The sequence below is a fragment of the Pleurodeles waltl genome, chromosome 2_1, assembly GCF_031143425.1.
Source record: "Pleurodeles waltl isolate 20211129_DDA chromosome 2_1, aPleWal1.hap1.20221129, whole genome shotgun sequence".
Lineage (NCBI taxonomy): Eukaryota > Metazoa > Chordata > Amphibia > Caudata > Salamandridae > Pleurodeles > Pleurodeles waltl.
This window is the reverse complement of record NC_090438.1, coordinates 674,720,661-674,743,343: the sequence shown is the minus strand read 5'-3', so window position 1 is coordinate 674,743,343 and position 22,683 is coordinate 674,720,661. Positions and strand designations below refer to the sequence as shown.

At 41.5% G+C, this 22,683-nt stretch overlaps 1 protein-coding gene across 3 annotated transcripts in view; it reads right to left on the bottom strand.

The window, feature by feature from the left end:
* PIEZO2 (piezo type mechanosensitive ion channel component 2) overlaps positions 1-22,683 on the bottom strand; it is a 1,085,167-nt gene that overhangs the window by 234,045 nt on the left and 828,439 nt on the right. For all 3 annotated transcript variants that reach the window (XM_069216450.1, XM_069216468.1, XM_069216460.1), the window contains 3 exons: positions 15,691-15,851; positions 12,280-12,456; positions 5,158-5,286 (listed from right to left, as the gene is read on the bottom strand). In XM_069216450.1, the coding sequence (XP_069072551.1) occupies positions 5,158-5,286; positions 12,280-12,456; positions 15,691-15,851 (467 nt within the window). The remainder of the gene's footprint in view (positions 1-5,157; positions 5,287-12,279; positions 12,457-15,690; positions 15,852-22,683) is intronic.

Genomic DNA, 22,683 nt, shown 5'->3' with positions numbered 1-22,683 from the left:
AATGGTGACCCACTGCCTATGCTTTGAAGTATTTTCTGGCTTGTGGGCTTTAGGTACCATCTCTCTTTCTCCCAGGGACACTAGGGAAACCTCTGCCTGCTCCCCAAAGCTAAGTGGGACTGTCTCCCCCCGAGCGCTACACTAGCCAACTCAGGTGTCTGTTCAGTGATGGACTGTGCCCTCTTGAGGCACTGGGAGTCACCCTTAGAGTGGCCATGCTGGTAGCACTCTTAGTATTTGGGGATGAATTTCCCTAATGCTTCTTTGCAAACCTAGAAGAGGAATGGTATCCACCCCCCCCGGGAATTCTTTTGGGGGCCTTTTGAGAACTCCTTTTCTTTAAGTTTTTCTCCCCCCTCTTTCTTCTGTTGGGAACCCTGACCACCTTTGTGGGAGTCCCCCCCAGATGCCTTTTTGGACACACTGGTGCTAACCTAGAGGTCCCCCTCCTCAGCAAGCTTCCTGGGGTCAGTCAGCTTACTATCTACCAAATGCTGGCGCAACTCTTTAAAAGAAATATTGAGTATATGCTCTCTCAGAATCAAGTCATATAACCCTTTATAATCATCTACTTGGATGCCCCGTACCCATCCATTCAGTGCCTTACTGGAAAAGTCAAAGAATTCTACCCATGTTTGTGTGGACTGTTTGATGCTGTCCCTGAATCTCTGACAGTATTTCTCAGGGGTCAGCCCAAACTTGGCAAGTAAAATGGCTTTCTGAAGTGGGTATGTGTTTTGATCCTTTGGGTCTAGTGTGAGAGGTGTGTCCCTCCCCAGTGCTGGCACATAACTCCACATAGCTGTACCCCATTGCCCTTCAGGAACCTCATGAGCCCTTAGTGCAACTTCATAAGCAGCTAACCGTTTATATATGTCATCTCCCACCACAAAACTGGGCACTGCATTTTTGGGTATACGAACCTTCTTTTCTCAAGCAGGTCCTGCCTGTGTGCTGCCACCATTACTGCTGGACTCAGGCTGTCTTGCCTTGATCTCCAGCTCCTTGAGACTCAGTTCATGAGCCAACAATAGTTTGTTCTCAGCCAAGGCTCTCTCAGCTGCAGCTTCAACTGTTTCAGCTTCAATCTGTTTGGCTGCTCTTTCAGCATCAGCTTGCTTGGCTTCTCTCTCTGCCATCCTTTCCTCCTGTTGAGCCTCAATTTTTAGCCTTGCCACTGAAACTCTCTCTCCTCTCTCCTCTCTCCTTTCCTCTGCGGTCAAGGCTTTGATCAGAGACACTCCTCCCTGGTTTGGCAGGGGGCACAGTTGCAGTGGTAACATCCACTGATGGCAAAAAATCCTCTGGGGGGCCATCTTCTGGCACCTCCCCCTCACCATCCTCCTCTGAATGGGCTTCTGCCCAGGCCCTCAGCGCCTTTTGAAACTCCTCCTTTCTGGAGGGACCTTGGGTGGGTACTCCCATATCCCTGCAGAACCCTTTCAGCTGTTTGACAGTGTATGTCTCCAACAGGGCTAGGTCAAAATCTCCTGCTTGAGACCCAGCCTGAGACATGTTGAGTGAGGATTTTGGTAAAAAAATTGACAGGAAAAACGAAATTGTAGAAAAAAATAAACATCAAGTTGACCTTTAACTGTGGGTAGCTAGTGGCATACTTAGCTACTGTATGTCACTGCACAAATACAAGTCCTATCCTCACCGCTGATCACCAATGTTAGAAATGGGGTCTTTGGTTGGCAGTCAGGTTACCCCCTGTGCAAGCAAGGACCCTCACTCTAATCAAGGTAAGTCACACACAATCCAAATTATCCTGTGCCCACCCTCTGGTAGCTTGGCAATGTGCAGTCAGGCTTAACTTAGAAGGCAATGTGTAAAGTATTTGTGCAATAAATCATAAAATAACACAATATAGCACCACAAAAATGTACCACACAGTGTTTAGAAAAATATATAATATTTATCTGGAAATTTGCAGGTCAAAACGATCAAAGATGCAATAAGTAAATGTAGAGATATCACTGAAAAGTGATACAAAGTGTCTTAAGTCTTTTAAAAGCAATCAAAGTCTCTTTTTAGCACAAAGTACCTGGTTCGCGTGAAAAATCTCCATAATGGGGCGCAGAGGAGGAGAATTGTGGAAACAAAGGGGGTGTGTGTCTATTTTTCTGGCCACACACGGTGATGCGTCATTTAGTTTCCACGCAGGGACGGCTGTGCGTCGATTTCCGGCGCTCGGTCATGGATCCTCTTCGGGTTGCGGGGTTTTCAGACGCCACAGGGTCTGTGCGAGGCATCATTCCAGTGGGCATTGCGTGGATATTTGTTCCGCATGGCAGGCGCTGCGTCGATTTCCCCTCTGGAAGTTGGCCCGCGTCATCCCATGTCGGCTGTGCGTTGATCCGGTGGGCCGTGAGTAAAGTCGATCTTCTCCTTGCGAAGTCGGGCTGCGTTGTTCCGGTTCGGCGTGCAGTGAATTACTCACCGCGGGGCAGGCTGCGTCATTTTTAGCAAGCTGTGAGTCGAATTTTCGCCGAACAAGGAGTCCAGTTGCAAGAGAGAAGTCTTTTTGGTCCTGAGACTTCAGGGAACAGGAGGCAAGTTCTATCCAAGTCCTTGGAGAGTACCTCTTCACCACAGCCAGGGAGCAGCAAGGCAGCAGGGCAACAGCAAGGCAGCAGTCTTTCACAGAAAGCAGTCAGGTGAGTCCTTTGGGCAGCCAGGCAGTTCTTCTTGGCAGGATGCAGGTTCTGGTTACAAGTTTCTTCTCCAGGAAGTGTCTGAGTTGGAAGGGGCAGAGGCCCTGTTTATATACCCAAATGTGCCTTTGAAGTGGGGGAGACTTCAAAGAGTGGCTTAGAAGTGCACCAGGCCCCCTTTCAGTTCAATCCTGTCTGCCAGGGTCCCAGTAGGGGGTGTGGCAGTCCTTTGTGTGAGAGCAGGCCCTCCACCCTCCCAGCCCAGGAAGACCCATTCAAAATGCAGATGTATGCAAGTGAGGCTGAGTATCCTGTGTTTGGGGTGTGTCTGAGGGAATGCACAAGGAGCTGTCAACTAAACCCAGCCAGACGTGGATTGTAAGGCACAGAAAGATTTAAGTGCAGAGAAATGCTCACTTTCTAAAAGTGACATTTCTAAAATAGTAATATTAAATACAACTTCACCAGTGACAGGATTTTATATCACCATTCTGGCTATGACCTTCCTACTCCTTTCAGATCAGCAGCTACCACTCGAACGATATATGAGGACAGCCCCAATGTTAGCCTATGAAGGGAGCAGGCCTCACAGGAGTGTAAAAACTAATTTGGGAGTTTTACACTACCAGGACATGTAAACTACATAGGATCATGTCCTGCCTTTTACCTACATGGTGCTCTGCCCTATGGGTTACCTAGGGCATACTTAGGGGTGTCTTATATGTAGAAAAAGTTTTTTTGTAGGCTTGGCAAGTACTTTTAAATGCCAAGTCGAATTGGCAGTGAAACTGCACACACAGGCCTTGCAATGGCAAGCCTGAGACAAGCTTAAGGGGCTATTTAAGTGGGTGGCACACCCAGTGCTGCAGGCCCACTAGTAGCATTTCATATACAGGCCCTGGGCACATATAGTGCACAGTATTAGGGACTTATAAGTAATTTAAATAGTCCAATCGGGTATGATCCAATGTTACCATGTTTAAAGGGAGAGAGCATATGCACTTTAGCACTGGTTAGCAGTGGTATAGTGTGCAGTCTAAAAACCAGCAAAAACAGTGTCCAAAAAGTGGAGGGAAGCAGGCACAATGTTAGGGGTGACCACCCCAAGGCTGTCAGGTCTAACACTCCTGGGATAGGATCACAAAATATCCAACTGCTTCAGTATGCTGATGGTCGCTATATTAGATCAAACTAAGGAGGGGCTACAGGGAACATTAAAAGAATTGCACACATATAAACTAATAAGCTGGTTAATGAATCAAAAACTAAGGTATTGGTCTTTGGAAAATACAGAAACAAAACTAACAAATCTTGGCAATGGGGTCCATCCACTCTGAACTATACAATATCATTTAACTATTTAGTTTTCCGCCTCACTGATGTGTGTTTCACCAGATTTAATTTCTCCTAGGTCAAGGATAAAACATCCACCTCAATCTTCCTATTTTGCAGAATAAATTCCAAATTACAAAGTTTTTCTGCTAAAGCAATGATCAAGTGCAAGATTTACAGGAAAACCTTGAATCTTCCCCGATATGCATGCAGAACTTTGACCTCCTCAATCATAATTTAGCATGTAAAGCTGCTTTCCTTAAATACTGCTATCAAATTAAATATTCATAGACAACTTCACTAAAATATCTCTTACAGCCAACTCAACTAGAAAGTAGTGACACTTCAAACCACTGGGCTGAATATGTACCCATTAGAATCTGAGACTTGGAAATGGTGACCGCCTGGGAAATAATGTGTCAAATGCAGCTCTCAAGCTCACATAAAAAAAACAGTTATTGTTCACCTCTCACGCTGCAGATTTTGCACAATCCTTGCAATCCAGCCTTATTGAGTTAATAAGTGACTCTTATAAGTGACTCATTTAACTCTTTGCTTAAACAATACCATTTAGAAGAACTCCTGAAGTAGGCCTGCAGATAGCCTATTGTATGAATGAGCTTCAAGATTTCTCCAATCAAAGAATTCAAATTTTAATGGCCAAAATATTTCAATTAACCACAGGCACTATGGGATTTGTCATTACGAAAAAGAAACTATTTTTCAGCTTCAATGTGCTGCCCCTGGGAAAAGTCAGAAAGATGCACATTTCTGAAACCAATATTTCACCAAAATGGAATTGCTAGGTGATGTAATGCTTTCAAACACTGCCAACCTAGTCAAATAGTAGGACACAGCCAAACCATGTACGTAAAGGAACCAAACTACATGTGTATCTCATTGACATCTGCTTATCTCTACTTCTCATGCTGCACATAAAATGTGTTCCTTCATCTTCAGCATGCCCCCTAGACCTTTTGTTAATTGCTGCCCTCATTATCTTTGTCTTTCGGTTTACAGCTCTTCACTCATGCATTCAAAGCACAGTCCCATTAATATGAGCTGCATGAAGGTCGACCTCCTACAGTTATATTTTAAGGAATATGTGGTAGTCAGATCACCAGCGTGTGACAGTCTGCAGTATTGCTCCAATTCATTAGCATATTACCCTCAGGTATGCAAGCAGAGGAGATGACTTCTTCAATCCAACCCAGCCTGAAGGATCAACAGGAGCACTGTAGAGAATAGATGTCATCAGCTCGGTTCTGTTAGCCACGTTGGTTTGATTTTCTAAAGGCTAAAAATAAATGAAAATTTGATAGTTAGAACTAGTGATGCATTCATTATCTGAAACTGTCCCATCAAAACACCTAATTTCAAAGTTTTTAATCTAGTACTTTTTCTGTTTAACATTAACCAGTCAAACACTAAATGTATAGTCCATGACCATTATGGTCTAAATTTTAGGTACCTAGTCTATGTTTGGAACAATGGTTTGTTCCAAATTGTGGCCCAAAATGGGGGTAGTAAGTAGGACCTAGAGTACAAGTGTAGCATAATCATCCAAGCTCCATCTTTTCAATCTCTCTGTGATGTTCAGCTTTGACTAACATCCGACCTGGGTAACCACATTCACCTCTCTCAGCGTCACTGGATCTGCAGTTGGCTCATTTGCACCCTTCAACCCCAACTACTTTTTTAATGTCTTCTGATGGTCCTTGCACTGCACCTCCACTCCCCTTCCCACTCTTTCATCACCCCTGCATCTTCTCCTTGTCTCCCTGTACATCACTGTTTTGGGTGACTATATCTCCTCACGTGTGTTCTCCTACAGCAACTAAACGGACACCGCTTAATCAGTACTTTAATTTCCATCTTGCTTTCATACCCATCAGCCCAGGACTGTCTGTCAGCAATCAGACATTGGATGACACTCTACTCAATTGTGTTAAATTACACTAAAGTCCAAGTAATACAAATGCACTTGCAATATATATCTTCTCCTTACTGCAACTTGGGTGTCATCCTTAGTTGCAACATATTTTTAGAGTGTACCACAGCCACTATGGCCAGATCCTGGATAATCAACATCAATAACATTCACTGGTACTTTCCCATAAACGCAGTTGATGCTTTAACTAACACCTTATCCCAATACTTATTCTTCCTTTACACATCTAAAAGATGGCATGCAAACCCTCTTTAATCTCTCATGACACACAACCAACACAGGACTGGTTGACTATATGTCAAACATTGAGTCCTATTCACATTACTAACCATTTTATTTAAAACTGTTCACAACATTTCGCTAGAATACTTCACACAGAGGTGCAACCATTGCTTCCCTGTTCCGAAATATTGATCTGTTGATCCTAACCTCCTTACTACCCCATATCTACTACTGGGAGTGCTAAATTCTGGTCTTTTATTTAACTAGGCCATATGCTCTAACCTCATGCATGCCAGCCTTAAAATCCCATTTTTGGGAGGATGCGTACCAATGTGACTGATGACACCCACTCATTAATCGCCCATGCATCAGTTTGCTCTTCCCTCTCACATCCCTAGAAATTGCCGTAATTCAAAGGTCATGGTAGCTCAAGCATCATGTGTTTTATTATGTTACACCCAAAAAGACTTTCATATTATGCACTCCACATTTAATCTGAAAGCTTAAATGTTAGCATATTGAAATAAATACAAATACAAATGCATTGGACTGGAATGGCACCATTATGTTTGTTTTTTAAGTGAATATATATAGCTGAACGTGTTCAGATATATATATTCACTTACAAAATCAAAGGTTACAGAGAAGTTATAGTCAGGCTCACATTTTACATGTACAAAACCATAGAAATTCACCAGTTACAGTTAGAGTTATCACACGTAACTATAACTCGTGCCCTAAGATAACTATAACTCACGCCCTTGCCATGCACTGCTAATTACCCCACAAATTACGGCACTTTAATAACATTATTGATAATAACAATGTAATATTTGTAATATTTGCAGAAATAGTGTTGACGAAAAAAATATGCATGGTGATGGCGTGTATGTATGTATATGTATGAAATTGTCCAGAAGTGAATGATCTAAATGATGGGACGCCACCTCATTAGAGAACTATTTGGATAATAAGATTCCCAGAGGTGTGTATATATTTACAAGTGGTACATAGTCCATTCCTAACCCAGAGATGCAATGAATACCACTAATTGCTCCAAAACTATTATGAAGATTGCGACAAAAAATATGCTAAGTCAGATCGCGAGGAAATCTTGAAAGAAACAGAGAAAATAAGAGAGTGGCTTGGCGCTCAGCCAGAGATTGAAAAGGAAGAAATAGATAGATTTATCAAGGAGATGGAGATGAGATTGGTCAAACTGCAAGAGAAAGTTAAAATTTGTAACCAAAGAAAGTTTATCAGAGATGTTTGCGATTATGACAGGGGACACATTTTGACGGTTGAAAGAAAGTATGATTCTTTGTACCACGAGGAAGAACAAAGAAAGAACCAAGCACAATGAGATCCAAGTAGAGTTGATGGAGAGAGAGATTTAGTGGAAGAAAGTGATGTCTCCAAAAGAGAGGAAGGTAGTTTATCAGAAGGAAAACCTTTCAGTGAATCCAGTCTTTTAAACAAGAGATGCCTGTTCAGAAAAGGACGAATAAAACTGCAAATCCAGGAAGATGACGCAACAACCGAGAAGGCAGCAACATAGGAAGAGGAGCCAATAAAAAAGGAAAGGGAAAAAGCAAGGGAACATCCACCCCAATGAGAACCAATGTGAGGGGTGCAGATCAGGAAAAATGGGTATGGACTGTAGCAGCTTAATTAATTTAACATCCATATCTCTATCCCCAATGGAGGAAATAGATTTGATTATACTCAGACTAGAATAGATTTATTCAAGCTGATACATACGATAAAATTGTAAAAAAACTTTTTTTGCCAAAATCCAAATGAGGGAAACTGGTAGCAACATGAATATATCTGGTTTTGAGAACACGGACTTAAACATAGGAGTTGTGGATATGCTTGTTACTCTACATGAATTGGAAATTGGTGAGGCTATAAGTGTGGAAAATATTGAGAGGTTCTTGAAGGCCTAAGGCATTACATATGATAGAAGTGCACATAGTCATTGCAAACCGAAATCTACGTTTCTTTCATTGTCTAATCATGACACGATTGATGCTTTTGATGAAATGACTATAAGGAGTTTAAAGAAATTGAAGCGGAACAGACACAGACATGATAGAAATTTGTCTTGGTCACATTGGACAGCCATAAATACTTTAGCTAACGACAGGGATATTGTTACCCGCCCAGCTGACAAAGGGGGTAACGCAGTTATCTTAGCTACAAACATGTACATAAATGAAGCTACACATCAATTGAATACATCAGAATTTTATGAGAGCATCACACAGGAGGAGTACCTAGAGATGGTTAAGACATTCACAGATATGCTCATAGATTGGAAGGAGCAAGGTCTCCTAGAACAAGAAGAGTATGAATACATTAATTGTGAAGATTCTGGTACTATATTTACTTCCCAAGGTGCACAAGGACATGAACGACCCTCCCGCAAAACCCACAGTATCTTCTATGGGTAGTCTTCTGGAGAACTGTTCTGAATATATTGACCACTTTATTAAACCTTCTGTGTGGAAGGTGCATTTTTATATAAAAGATGCAAAGGATTTTTTTTAAAACAGATTCTTGGTATTTGTTGGGAAGAGAACTAGTGGTTGATCGCCTTATATGTATCTTCATTATACACAAGTACTTTCCACAGAGATGGTTTACAAGAAATACTTTCTGAGGGCAAGGATTAAGGAATATCACACCACTTCAAGATGGGCACCACAGTGGGAATGTTAATACTGTGTTTTGTATGTATATCCGTTTTTTATGTTTGGTGATATTTATAGGGGTGTTTCACATACATACTCCATCCATGATCAAGGCTACGGCCGAAACGCATTAGAGGGAAGTTTTTTCTTCCAAATAAACTTTGATTTATATTGTCAGCATTTTGGAGGTATCCCGGCTTTCCTTTAACCAAGAGGAAAATTGAAGATATATATATATATATATATATATATATATATATATATATATATATGTATGCATATTTATTAATTTTTTCAATGAAACCTAAGGTAAAGTAATGCCATTGGTGAAAATTTCAGTGATAATATAATGGTTTAAACCTCATAACATGCGCCCTAAGGTAACTGCAACTCACGTGTAAGAAATTGGGCTACTGTTGAGGAGAAGTGAAACCCTACTCAAGCACTAACCACAATCTTTGTCAGGGTGACTTCAAACAGTAATAAAGTGAAAACATAACACAAAAAAACCCACACCATATTAGAAGGATGGGGTATAATTTATTAAATAAAACAAGACTAAAATGACAAAAATCCAATCAGTAGAACCGAAGATATACCATTTTAAAGGCTTCAGTGAAAAGTACCACCAAAAAGTGCCTACTACGGTTGTCTGCTCGCCCGGACCAGGGCAAAGTCGCAAGTTCAGGTCCACCGCGATGGAATGAGGGCTAACTACAGGGAGCCACTTAGGCCTTCTGAGCACAGTACCGTAAGCCTGGTGACAAAGAGATGTTGAGTGCCGTGTCAAGGATACAGCAGAGACGATGAGGGCTGCGATGTTAAGTCCTGGCACCAGGAAAGACCACGGGGAGCTGCATCAGTTCTGCTCAGCGTTGCACTGCACAGCAGAGGAGGTATGTCAGTTCTGCTGGTTCCACAAATGGGCTGGCAGAGCACCTTTAGACCCACTTCCAAGGGCCCAGAACTGGGATGGTACCAGTTGGCATGGCAGCACTCACATTTGTATAGTCAAGGAGACTAGCCCTTGGAGTCACTCTGGTAGTCCTGAGTAAAGGTTGCAGGTCCAGTCCTTCACAGCCATGCAAGATGGTAGTAGGACAGCAGGACAACAAAGCAGGCAGCAGTCCTTAAGGGCAGCAGTCCAGAAGAGTGGCAGTCCTTTCAGCAGTACAGCAGCCCTTCTTTTTGGCTGTGTCTTCCACTGGTCCAGAAGTGTACTGAGTTGGTGTCTGAGGTCCAATATTTACACTTGGTACACTCTTTGAAGTGGGAGAAACATCTAGAGGACTCCCTTTGAAGTGCTCAGGTTTCCTGCCTACCCTAGCTTGGCCCCATACGAACAACAGGGGGTATGCAATTCTTTGTGTGAAGGCAGGACACAGCCTATTCAGATGTATGTTGGTCTGTGCCCAGGTCCACCCTCCAATCAGCTCATCTGGGCACACCTAAGCTCTTTATTATGTGTGACTGTCTAGGAGAAATACACAAAGACTAATTGCCGACTACACCTAGTCATGTGACCCAGAGACAGGCTACAAGCATTAAATAGCCAAAGCAGTGGCATGGGTTTGGCTGCAGGGCTGGGCCTGCAGCCAGGTCTTACATTCAATTCCCACAGGAGGTCAACCCCACATGTACCTCCTTTGGCCGTGTGTGTAGTGTGGTTGGCAACAGGGTCTGGCCTGGGGGCGGACCCTGCATACAACTTAGGGATCCCATCCTCAAGACCTTTTCTAAATTAAAGGGAGGGGCTTGTGGTCCATCTCCTTCAGCCAATAGTGGCCTTAGGGGCCCATTCTCCTGGGGCCAAAACATACATGTTAAAGGGAGAAGGCACACAGCCCCCTCTCTGAGCCAATAGTAACCCTGAGAACCTCATTCCTTGGATCCAAAACATATATGTGAAGGATGGGGGATGCACCCTCTCTCCTTGAACCTAAATAGATCACAGGGACCCCATACCCAGGGCCCAAATTGCAATCAAAAGGGGAGGGGGCATGTGGCCCCACCTCCCCAAGCCTTAATAGACCCTAGGGACCCCATTCCCTGGGGTCACACTTAACTTGTAGGGAAAGGAAGCACACACACCAATCTCCAGCCTATTGTGGCCCCAGGAACCCCATACCCCGGGGTCTGTCTTACTTCAAATTTCAATAGCAGTAATGTAAAGGTTCTAAAAACAATTGTAAGGTAGATCAACAACTATTCATCACAAATTTTACCTATGTGTATCTGAAAATAATAATCTTTCCAGTGATAGAAAAGTGTCCCCTAGAGATAACAAGAGAGAACATCCAACAGACTGACATATCACATTAATTAATGCAGATACATCTTGAGGCATGAAAATGTTTGGAAATGGATGCATGGTGTTGAAATACCTTCATAACCTACTTATTTCAAAGGATATGCCATAGAATATACAATGGCAATTAGCACTGACACAGAGAAAGCACTTGTTCAGGCAGTGAAAACTTCTGTTCCTGCATATTGCTCCTTTTTGCGAAAGAGGATAAACCAACTAGGTTTCCACAGAGAATTCCTAGCAGCAATCAGTGCAATGTATCAGCATGCAAAGGCACAGCTAAGTTTAAACCACCAACTTTGAAACAGAATTACTATGGAACATTGAACAAGACATAGTTTCCCTAACTTACCTATTCACATGAAGTTATATATTGATTGCCTTATGGTGTGAATATGCAATCCTCCAAAGCATAGTTGGAAAGTGCATAAATAAAAGCAATCAGGACATTCAGGATGCTTTCTTGATAAAACAGAAATAAGAATAACTGATGCACTTGAACTGTAATCCACATTATGGCAAGGTTAAATCAACTGCATTAAAATATCTTGAAATTAACTCATTGGAAAGGATTTACCCAAGGTCTTGGACTAAAGGCAAAACCTTGCTTTGTATAGAACTAGCAAGATCAACTTTAGAAAAATGAGAATCTTACCACAGGTAACCTTTGTATTCAATATCCCATCAATATATTGATTTTTCTGTAACATAACTTTTGCATGAACCCCATGGAGTCTAGCCAGAAAGCAAGAACCAAACACACCCATAATGTTCTATAAGTCAATTGTGATCCCACTGGCCACAACTTCCACAGTGACAGAAAAAGCTTTTATGAGGATGAAGCAAAAAGGGTGGAGAACTCTAAGATGAACAAAAGAAAATGAACATCTCTAATCTTGTGATTTCCACAATGCAAAACTTGAACGCAAGAAGGCCTGACTAAAACATGAGTACACATTTGAAACGTATGTGCCATAGGAACAAACAATTAGATGGGCCATGCCAGTGCATACTCAATAAATTTATGTATTTGTGTTTGTTGGAGTGGTGGTAATGTTAATGTTACATCAGTACACAACCTTAAGAAAAATCTTTGTGGAAAATACAACCTACCACTGTGCAATTACTGGAGAAGCTGAGAGGATCAATAGAGGCAAGTTGGTACAACATTTTGCAGACGATGATGACACATGTCCAAACAGTACACACACTTGATGCCAAAGGGCGGAACTGGGAATATGGCAGGGCAAATGCCCAGGCAATCAAAAACACATAGTTAAATAGGGAGACCTGGAAAACATAAAAAGGGAGAAAATGTCTTGCAATATAAATTATGAACATTAATTTACTTGTATATTCAACTATAACTGTACAATAACACTTGTGATAATGTCTAGAGTTTTGTTTGATACCAAGCATGCCTTTCTGCTCTTATTCCCAAACTGGATTTATTTACAAAGTAATATTTTTACTGCTCCAAATGTTTGCGATTGTACCGCCAAATAACATATTATGAGACTATTTAATATCTGTATGAGGTTCTTGCAATGTGTTCTATCTAGGTGATGAAACATGTCAAAAGCTACAGCTCACAAGGGGACCGATTCACATTTGCACGTAGGTTACACAAAGTAGTACTACAGATGAAACAATGTATTACAGTAGTACTGATTCATGTTTTTGTAAATGCCTTTGTGAAGTGGCTCCAAAACATAAAAAATTTGAATAAAAAAGAAAGATTTATGGATATTCAAATACAAATATTACAAATAGGAATGAATGTGGTATCTTCACTTTTACTAGCATCGTGCTGGGCATCCTGGGCCATTTCAAAAAGGCAATTATAAAGTAAATGATGTAGTATTCCACCAGTACCACTTCGTGTATTCATAAATGATTTTGTGAATTGGCTCAATAATCTTGTACTGGTGATTATTAGCTTCCACTTACACAAAACTGAATTGATTGCATCTAACCTCAGTTGAAATTAAAGCCATGATTTACATCAGAGTGTACACCACAGTTGATTCCTTCTAACTCAATTTGTTAATTTTCTTTCCAGATACCTCAAGATGTTTACACTTCTAGAATCTAATCGTCATATTAACAAATGTCTATGCAAATTCACCCCTGCAAACTGCAGTGTTTTGTAACCAGGCCAACGCTTTTTATCATTTTAAGCTATGTAATTTGGTTCATGACTCTACCACTCACCTCACACTATACCATTAGACCATATGTGATTCGGATAATTTGTAAGGCAAAGGACTACCCATTCTTTGGAGCAATATCATATAGACATTCACATTGATAAGTTCTCCAATAAGTAAGAGCAGATCAATTTCCTTTTTACATTTTCTGTCTACCTTCACTTTACTTCTCAGATACAGATGTGGGATCTTTAAAAGGACCGCAGTGCATGGCATAATGTGAAAGGGACTTAGAAACACTGAATAAAATGCAAACCAGGTGGCCCCTTGCCTCAAGATGTCAGATGAAAAGAGAATCAAGATTTTAGGGTCCTTGACATTAATGTATTCCGATACCTACCTATCACCAAAGAAAATGCATTGTGCATTTGTATTGTTCATGCACTATGGATTTTTGATGTCAAATTCAATGGTTTGCTTACAGGTCAGACTGTCAATGTCAATGGTTTGCTTACAGGTAAGACTATGGGCCTGATTACAACTTTTGCGGAGGGCGGTAATCCGTCCCAAAAGTGACGGATATACCACCCACCGTATTACGAGTCCATTATATCCTATGGAACTCGTAATACGGTGGGTGGTATATCCGTCACTTTTGGGACAGATTAACACCCTCCGCCAAAGTTGTAATCAGGCCCTATATGCCCAAACTGTCAGAGTTAGGATATGAAGCAGAATTCCGAGCTACACTCTGGAGAGAGGCTGATAAATTAAAATGCCAGTTTTCACCATTCTAAATGTTGCTATACAATTCCTAATAAAGTTTTTAAAGAAATGATCCAACCTGGAATTTTCCTTTTCACCATACATAGATCCAGCATACCCTCCTCTAAATGGACAAAATTTACAATCTCCGTCTAATCTTGTGTGTAAAGGAAATTTCATCCTGAATGTCACTAAGTTGAATAGGTATGGCAAAACTGTTTAGTTTGATTTGCAACACCCCACAGACCTTACACCCAAGGAAGAGCAAAGTCAGAAAATGGCATGTACTGTAGAATTTAAGGTTCTGAGAGTCTCAAAAAAACTTTCATATACTGGCCTCCAGGCATGAAAAGGATCTCCTAATTAGTTGAATTGGACAGTGCGACTTCTATTGTTTTTAATTCTTAGATGGGTGCTGCCTTTTGACAGCCTAGTGATTGATTATTATACACACAAACATACACACACACATTTTACTAAACAATATACAGCTTAATAGAAAGATTCAGGTAAAGATATTCCCTAAAGCACACTAACCTGCATGCTTTTTCTTATTACAAGCCTTAGAATGATCATTCATAGCACATTATTACATGAAGAGAGTAGCTAATCATTTAAAGGGAGGCTCAATAAGAAAACAGCTCTACCAACATCCTTTCCCCTAGTCATTTCATCATCTATTGGCATAAATACACAGAGGCCATGAATATCAAATACTAACTAGGTTATAGAATACATATCTGTTATACATCCTTGACTTTCAGGTTGGACCTGAAAACTGCGGTTTTAACAATATAGAAAACCCACTTTCAAGCAAATCTGATGATATCAAATTATCAGATGCTAGTACAGTACTCAGCATGGTAGTGAATAGATTAATTAAACCAGAGTGCTCTCTGCCAGAGCAATTACACCATTTAGAGTTCACACTAAGATTACAACTCCTTGAACCACTATTGACTTAAAGACTAATGCACATCTTGTTTTAAAGAGAAATTAACATGTGATAAAAGAGTATCTGGCAATGTTATCTGAACACCTTGTTATACTGACTAATGATACAGATGATGTAGATTTTGCTTGTGGTAAATGATACCAACGTTTCCTGAGAGTGCAGAATACACTCCCCAAAGGGGACTACAGTGTACCCTAGTATGTGAACAGGTATGTTCATATTTATCTACTGAAATAGCAATACTAGCAAGAAATAGCCACTTTGACCACAAATGACATCCTTACCTGTATGGCTTTCAAAAGCACACCTTCTAATGGATAGCTCTATGTGGCTTACTGAAGCCAGATATGATCCTGTTGGTGTTGTGTTTGAATATGGTTGCCGAGAAAAGCATGCAACATATGAATAACTTAAGGCATTCTGCAGGGACATTTAAGACTGATCCTCTTTTCCAATGGAAATTAATGGAAGGATTTGAGTTAGTCTAATAAATTCCATTTATTTATCCTAAGTACATTGCAAACAGGTTGAATTTTCACATGCCTCAATCTCATAATCATTTTATTTGAGTGGACCAAATGCTGTTATACATTCATTCATTCTGAGAGATCATCAAACTATGTAATGTGACTTGTGTTGTCAACGTCTTCTTACCTCTTTCACTGTGACCCAAATGATATAGGAGGAAACTATTTTGATAATATGCAATTCCAAAATCCACCACACAAAAACCTGTAGTTTATGAAAATATTCCAGGAATTTTAAGAAAAGCACAGTGAGACGGTCAATCACAAGATGCCATTTGTTCTTTAGATCTGCAAATGTAAGAAAAACACAACGTATTTTGTAAGGACACATTAACCCCTTGAAAAACTGAACACATTTAAATACTACACAAATGAATAACATATAAAATGTTTATAAGCGTGAGTTAGACTGATGAAATGGGGCACACAACTGAGATTTCACATTTGCAAAAAAGTTTAGTATTAAACAGATGTATTTTAGTCTGCTTTTCCAGCAAGCACTTTGGCTTATTTTCAAATACATTGAAATAAGACACTTCCTTAGGACCTACAAATTCATTAAACACTAATATGACCTCTCTTATTACCTATTTTTTGAACTAATGTTTAATTTGACATGAATCAGAATTTGAGACTACCAGAAGGAAAAACAGCAAGAAGAGAGAAAAAAGGGAACCTTCTTCATCTACGAGAGAGATGGTTTCTGTGGCTGTGAATCCAGAGCGGCACTTTATTCATAGATGAGGTAATAAAACTGAGTAATAACAACTTTCTGTCATGGACACAGTGAGATAAAAAACAATATTCTATTTGAACCTTCACTGACCTAATTCTGCTATATTTCCACCTCAAAGCTGCTAATCACAAAACAGGACGAAGGGTGGACCACTGCCGGCTCATCAACCCTCCTAATCCATATACCCTGAGGTCACCCAACACAATTCTAAAAGAGGAAAGTGTCCCAGGGGAACATTATCCTAGTTGCAAATCAGTAATCACCTTCTTTTTTAAAAATATTTTATTGGGTTTTAGAATGCAGATAACAAACAAAGAACAAGAATTAAAGGCGAGTTCTCACTAGGCTTTGCAGACAGAGTCGTCTGATGCAAACAGGTGGCTGCAGTGTTAGAGGGTAGTTCTGGAGCTGGTGAAGTCTCTGCCATGTGTCAGGGAAGACTAGTGATGGGAAAACGTGTTGCCTTGGTAGGAGGAGCAACAAGGGTGGGAATATATGAGGTGGGGGCAGGCCGCACAGTACGGTGCTGGTAATTTAAGACTGTTGAGCATTATGGCTGACGTCAGTGAAGAGATGCTATGAATGGCAGTGTAGATCCAGGGAGGAACTGGTGCAGGCTTGAGACATGAGAATGGGGGGGGAGAGATCTGTAGCAATTGGTGCCAATGTGGTGCATGCGCTATGATGGGGGAAGATGGGCGTGGTCACTTCCTGTTGGAAATGGGTCAGGGTGGTGACCCATTGGGGAGAGCTCGGGTGTTTGTGCAGATGTCTGACTTCTTCAAAGTGGAGTACGTCTTCCTTGGCTTTATCCCAATTTGGCATTGAGCTGTACCACGCTGCAACTGAGGGAGCATTAGGGGATCACCAGTGTAGTGTGATGGTTCTTTTTGCCAGCAGAAGGGCCAGGGATGCAAAACGGGCTTGAACTTTCTGATGCTTCCTATGATTGATAATGCCAAGAGCGCATGCCTCCCAGGTTGCTAGGTTTGAGAGTTCTGTGACAACTTGCAGGGTAGTGTGTATGAAGTGCCAGTAATTGTGGACGGCTGGGCAGGTCCAGAGCATGTTTTGGAGGTCAACATAAGGGATTTTGTCAACGTGGACAGCTCGTGTGCCTGTCTGGGAAGTACTGATTCAGCTGTGCTAGGAGCAGGTAAGCCCTATAAAGTATGTGGAATTGAATGCTTTTGAAGCATGAGTAACACTATACTGTTTTGGGGAATTGAAGCGCCTTTTCCTACTTTTTATCATTAAGTGCTCTCTCAATGGCATCTTACCAATCTTGAAGTAAGGAGAGGAAGGAATTGAATGTAAGTTCCCAAATTGATTTATATATCCATGTAATGAGGTGCAAGCCTGTACCCATAACAAATATGGACTGGAGGACTGGGTAGGTGGTTCTTCATCTGTGATGCCCCAGAGTGTGCAAAAGGTGTGTTTTGAGTTGTCTATGCAACAGGAATTGCCCTTTGGAAAGGCCACAATCTTTAGCCAGGTGTTTAAAGGAGAGGGGATGTTTGTTGGAATAAAGGTCATCTGTAACTTGCACTAAATGCTCTGTCCAAGCCTGCAAAGTCCTAATTGTGTAAAACCCAGGCTGACATGGCATGCCTACCAGTGGAAGAGTGGGTGTGTATACTGGGGTCGCTAGGGAGAGACAGTGAATGTGAGCCAAGCAGGCCCGTGCTACTGAAAACTGGAGGGGCCAGGGAGAGGGGTGTGGGGGGGTTGCACCTTTGGGAGCTGGAAACACCCAAGGGGTCGGTATCGGTATAGGTCAGGGGCTATCGGTCGCTTCCCCTGAACATCAGCCAGTTATACTGCAAGACAGCCATTGGAGTTGCGATGCCAAGAAATAATCCTCAAAGTATGTGGCGTCCAAGCCTCTGCAGTCTGTTGGAAGCTGCAGTTTAGGAAGTGCTGTTTAATACCCCAAATTAGGTTGGATAGGATAGTGTCCAGTTCTTTAAAAAAGGAACAGGTAGTGATTACTGGTATGTTGGTGAAATAATAAAGAAGGCTGACCCCACAGTGAGTTGGACTATGGACAAGTTGTTGAAGTCCAGCAAACTCTGGTGAAGTTGGATTTAACAATTTTATTTTAGAAATGCCACTTTTAGAAAGTAGGCATTTCTCTGCACCTACTGCTCACTGTGCCTTACAGCCTTTCTCTAACCCACATCTAGTCTGTGCAGGTTGTCTCTAGGTCTAGGTGATCCTCCCAAAAGTCTGGAACAGCATGCCTCTTTACATCCGTTGCAAATCTAGCCCAACACAGCTTTGAAAAGCTCCTAAAATGTATTTATTAGATCTTAATATTTAATTCAGCATAGTTAACCTTCGCTTGTCTTTGTGTACAGCAGACCTTCTGAGCGCCAGGACACATCTTCTTGAGGCATACCTATTTGCTCTTTACAAATGTCCCACAGAGACATACATAGACATACGCTTCAAGCAGTGCTGCACATAGCCTACCCCTAAACCGTTCACCCAGGAGTGTGAGAAGCATCAGTCCCCAGCATGCTACCTATGCTGCTCATCCACTCTTGCATGCCTCTTTGAACCGTACTCTCTCTTGCCCGCCCTTATTGTTGTTTCTCATTTGCCACAATCCTGCAACAATGGTTTCCCAAGCAGGACAGGAAATTATGGTGTGGGCAGGCCTAGTGCTTAGTTGATGAGCCATTAGTAATGTCGTGGTGATTGTGCTATCTTTAACCCTGGAAATGACACCCCAGGCAATCCAATGATGCCCTGCCGGCATGCTCTGAGGGGGCTCATAGTTTCTGGCAGATGATAGCAGCACAATTTATAATCAGAGCTTTCTGACACCCCCCTCTATCATGCTCATCTTGGTGTGCCTGGGACACAGGTTACACTGCTCTCCGCCCCACTGGGGTCTCGTATCTTCTTCCCTATTCTTTGTACTGCTCTGTGCCATACCTCAAGTTACAAATTCCAGGTACAGTGTTTATTTTCTTGGCTTGGGAAAGGAAGAAGGGTACAAGCTGTCTTGGTACCTGTCAGTGAGGGATTGAGTGCAGTGCTCCCTTTTCACTAGGCTAACCACCCATTGACGAGCTGGTAATGCTTTGCAGGTGTGTGCATACTTCCCAGTATTCACTGACATAGAAATTCTAAGATGTTCAAGTTTTAAAATCACTAATTATTATAATGTTGACATCACTGGGAATGACATCACAAAAACACTGACTGCAACGTGACATCAATTCAAATCAAGTTACATGCTATAGGCCAGAGATCAGAGAATGACAGAAAAGTCTTCTGACCTTTATAGCAACATGAAAAATAAATGTTATTACATAGGTGAGTGGTCTTTCGCACTAGGTAAACCATCTTTTCATGCGCAAACAAGCAGTGCGTGAAATCGGTCAGCAACTTCTGGTGTGCTCACTCTGCTCTCTTCTCCCAGGCTCCGACTGTCCTCTGCTGTTTCTGTGCTTGCCTTTCTCTGTCCCCATATGTCAGGCTGGACTCTGTAATATCTTCCTCTCTGCACCCCATGTTTGCCCCGTCTGTTGCATTGTGTCCTCATTCCCCCACTAGGAGTGCTCTCTGATTACCCCGATCATGGTGGGTCAATGTCAAACCTATTGCAGTTGTAAATGTCCTTTTTTAGGGTCGAGCCTGCGTCGCATGGGCTTGCGCATGCGTTTCGCTAAGCGAGACGCTTTAGGAATTAAAAAGGGCTCGGAGCCCTGTCCACGTCACGTCAGTGTCTTTCATTGGCTCGTGGGCTTGCCTGTTAGAATCTGCTTGATTTCATTAGTGGAAGGCATGCATATGTCATGCCTTTTCCGGTGGACAGCCCTCCTCGAGCGCATCGACCAAGTACAGAAAACATACAAGGCTCGCTGTTTTCCGTCTGGCTCGTGGACTACTTTTTCTCTATTTTCCCAGTGTGATCTCGTTTGGCAGAAGTCGAGCGCTTTACATAATATCGACACAGCTAATTGCACTTTTTCCGGTTACATACATAAATGCACTTTTGCCGATAGGTTTTATTACGAATGAAAAGTCGGGTTAGGAGTTTACAACGTTATCAGCTCTAACACGAGCAAGCGCGAGACCCGTTGAACTGCAAATGCTTGTTTCTCTTTCTTGTTTCTTCCATTGAATTATACTTTTTGTATACTACAACAATGCGATGCATAACTTCTGGTGTACATTTACGTCCGTCTGGGCACTGCTGTGGCAGTGACCGTTGTAGATAAATTAAGCGCCTATTTAATGCTACCCTGACTCATTTATAATTTTGTATTGCCCCAGCATAAAAGGGCCATCAGTTTCCTAATGAGCCTGAAGAATATTACAGCTGTTCTGTTCTACTTGGGCAATATATGTGTTATATTATTCACTGCTGTCATGTGTAGAGGGTCGCAGGCTATGTGTGGCCCGCATTTTGTAAGCGGTTATTTTTTCTTGTAGAAAAGGCAAATTAAAAAATCACTTAAACTGGAAAGGAAAAGAAACAGCTGCAGCGAAGAAGTAGAAATATGCTGCAAGCCAATAAACATTTTTGCGGTTTAGATTTCACAATACTGTAAGCCAGACATAAAAGCATCGAGGCCTGTAATCTTGGAGAAGCCGCAGCAAAAACAATCTAAGCTCAACAGCGTTTCATTTCTCCTGCAAAACTCTCGATCTGAAAGCAATTGTAGTGTCTTGGTTGCAACCTTTAACGTTCTTATACGTGTTTTCACAAATGCTCAACTCATTTTGGCTTATAGAGAGAATTCCTACAGATTAGAATAGCAGCAAAAATAGATAGCGTTTTATTTCCTTTTCAGAATTAAGTGCTTATATTTCAGTGCATCACTACTAAGCTGAGGTATAAAAAAACATTTGCTAGTGTAGAGTCAAATTTCTTATTTGCCAGAATCAGAAATATTAAATAGGATTTACCAATGCGAGCATCTTACTTGTATGGTGTAATTTCCAGACTCCCAAATCCAGGGTAAGGGGTAAATAGGTAGACACTTCTGGATTTTTATTTTGTATTTCTTTGCTCCAAGGGTCAACATTGTTCCCCGTAGCAAAAAACATTTCCCTAAACCCTACAAACACTCGAGTCTGTTTCTTTCCAGTATCTTATTCTGAAAGGGGGAGCGGATCACTCCAGCCCTTTGTTTTCATTTTCTTGATGAGGAAGGGTAGGAGAGGCATTTGTGAATGTCAGCAAATTTACAAGATGGTGGGCTTCACAAATTCTGAGGGAAGACATGCCTTGATCCTGTCCCACCCCAAACGTTGGGTGGGTTTTATCAGTATACAATTGTATATTGGTGCGTCATATAATTACACAATAGTATAACCATTTATCCTTGCTACATATCCTTTTGCTGATTCCTGACAAGTGTAGATGGAGCCGAGCTCAGCTGTAAACATGCATGTTCATGGCTGTAAATGGCTTTGAGACTGAAGCCCAAAGTTTTGAGGTACTCACCAAAGATTTGCAGGTATTGTTCCTCCCTCGAAAAACAAGCAAATGTATTCCCATGAGGCGTTTATAGAGATCTATCTGCCACTCCATTGCTCTTCACCTATTCTCTCTGTTTGATCATACATGTTTGTGCTGTGTTATTTTTAAAAACAGCAGACGTGGTTTTCATTTCACAATAGAACCCCCCTTTTTGGTGTGAGTTTGAGGATTTTAAATGACTGGGGAAGAGTTGTTTAGTTTAAATTTATTTTGGTCTACAAATGTTAAAGGCTGTGTTGCTTAGAAATATTTCAACTGCTAAAACATGTTCATGCATGTGCTGTGATTATAACTTGCGTGAACAAAGATGTCTGATGTTCTTTATTTAAAGGTCTAAGGACCAAACTCTTTCTGCGCTGAGCATTCCAGTGTTCTGAAATGTCTCCACTGTGCTGTGTTGGACTGGAAAGACTGTCCCATACGATTATCTCGAAAAACAAGGATGTATGTTTTTGTCTCACAACACCCAGAGCATCCCACTGCATGTACATCCTCCATGTTAAGGGCAACCAAGTTAAAGGGCAACACCACTGGCAACTCAGGTATTTGAGCAGGTTAGGGCCTTGAAGAGCATAGGGACAGAACCTTGATTCCTCAAATTACAAGTCACACCTATTCATGCAGTACACTAATGTGGTAATATCTTGAAGACCAACAGAAAAAAATTCACTCCTGCTCCCCGGTGGAAAGAGTTGGTAACGGACATGTTTTTAAACATATACACCTACGCTGTATTTGTTTGCAGAGCAGTGTAATTGTCACTGCTTTAAAGTAACAATATGTACAACAAGATTATTGCATAAATTACACACCCATGATAGAGAGTGCAGGAAATAAGCAGCTTAATCACCGATAATATCACCAAGAAAAAGTATTCT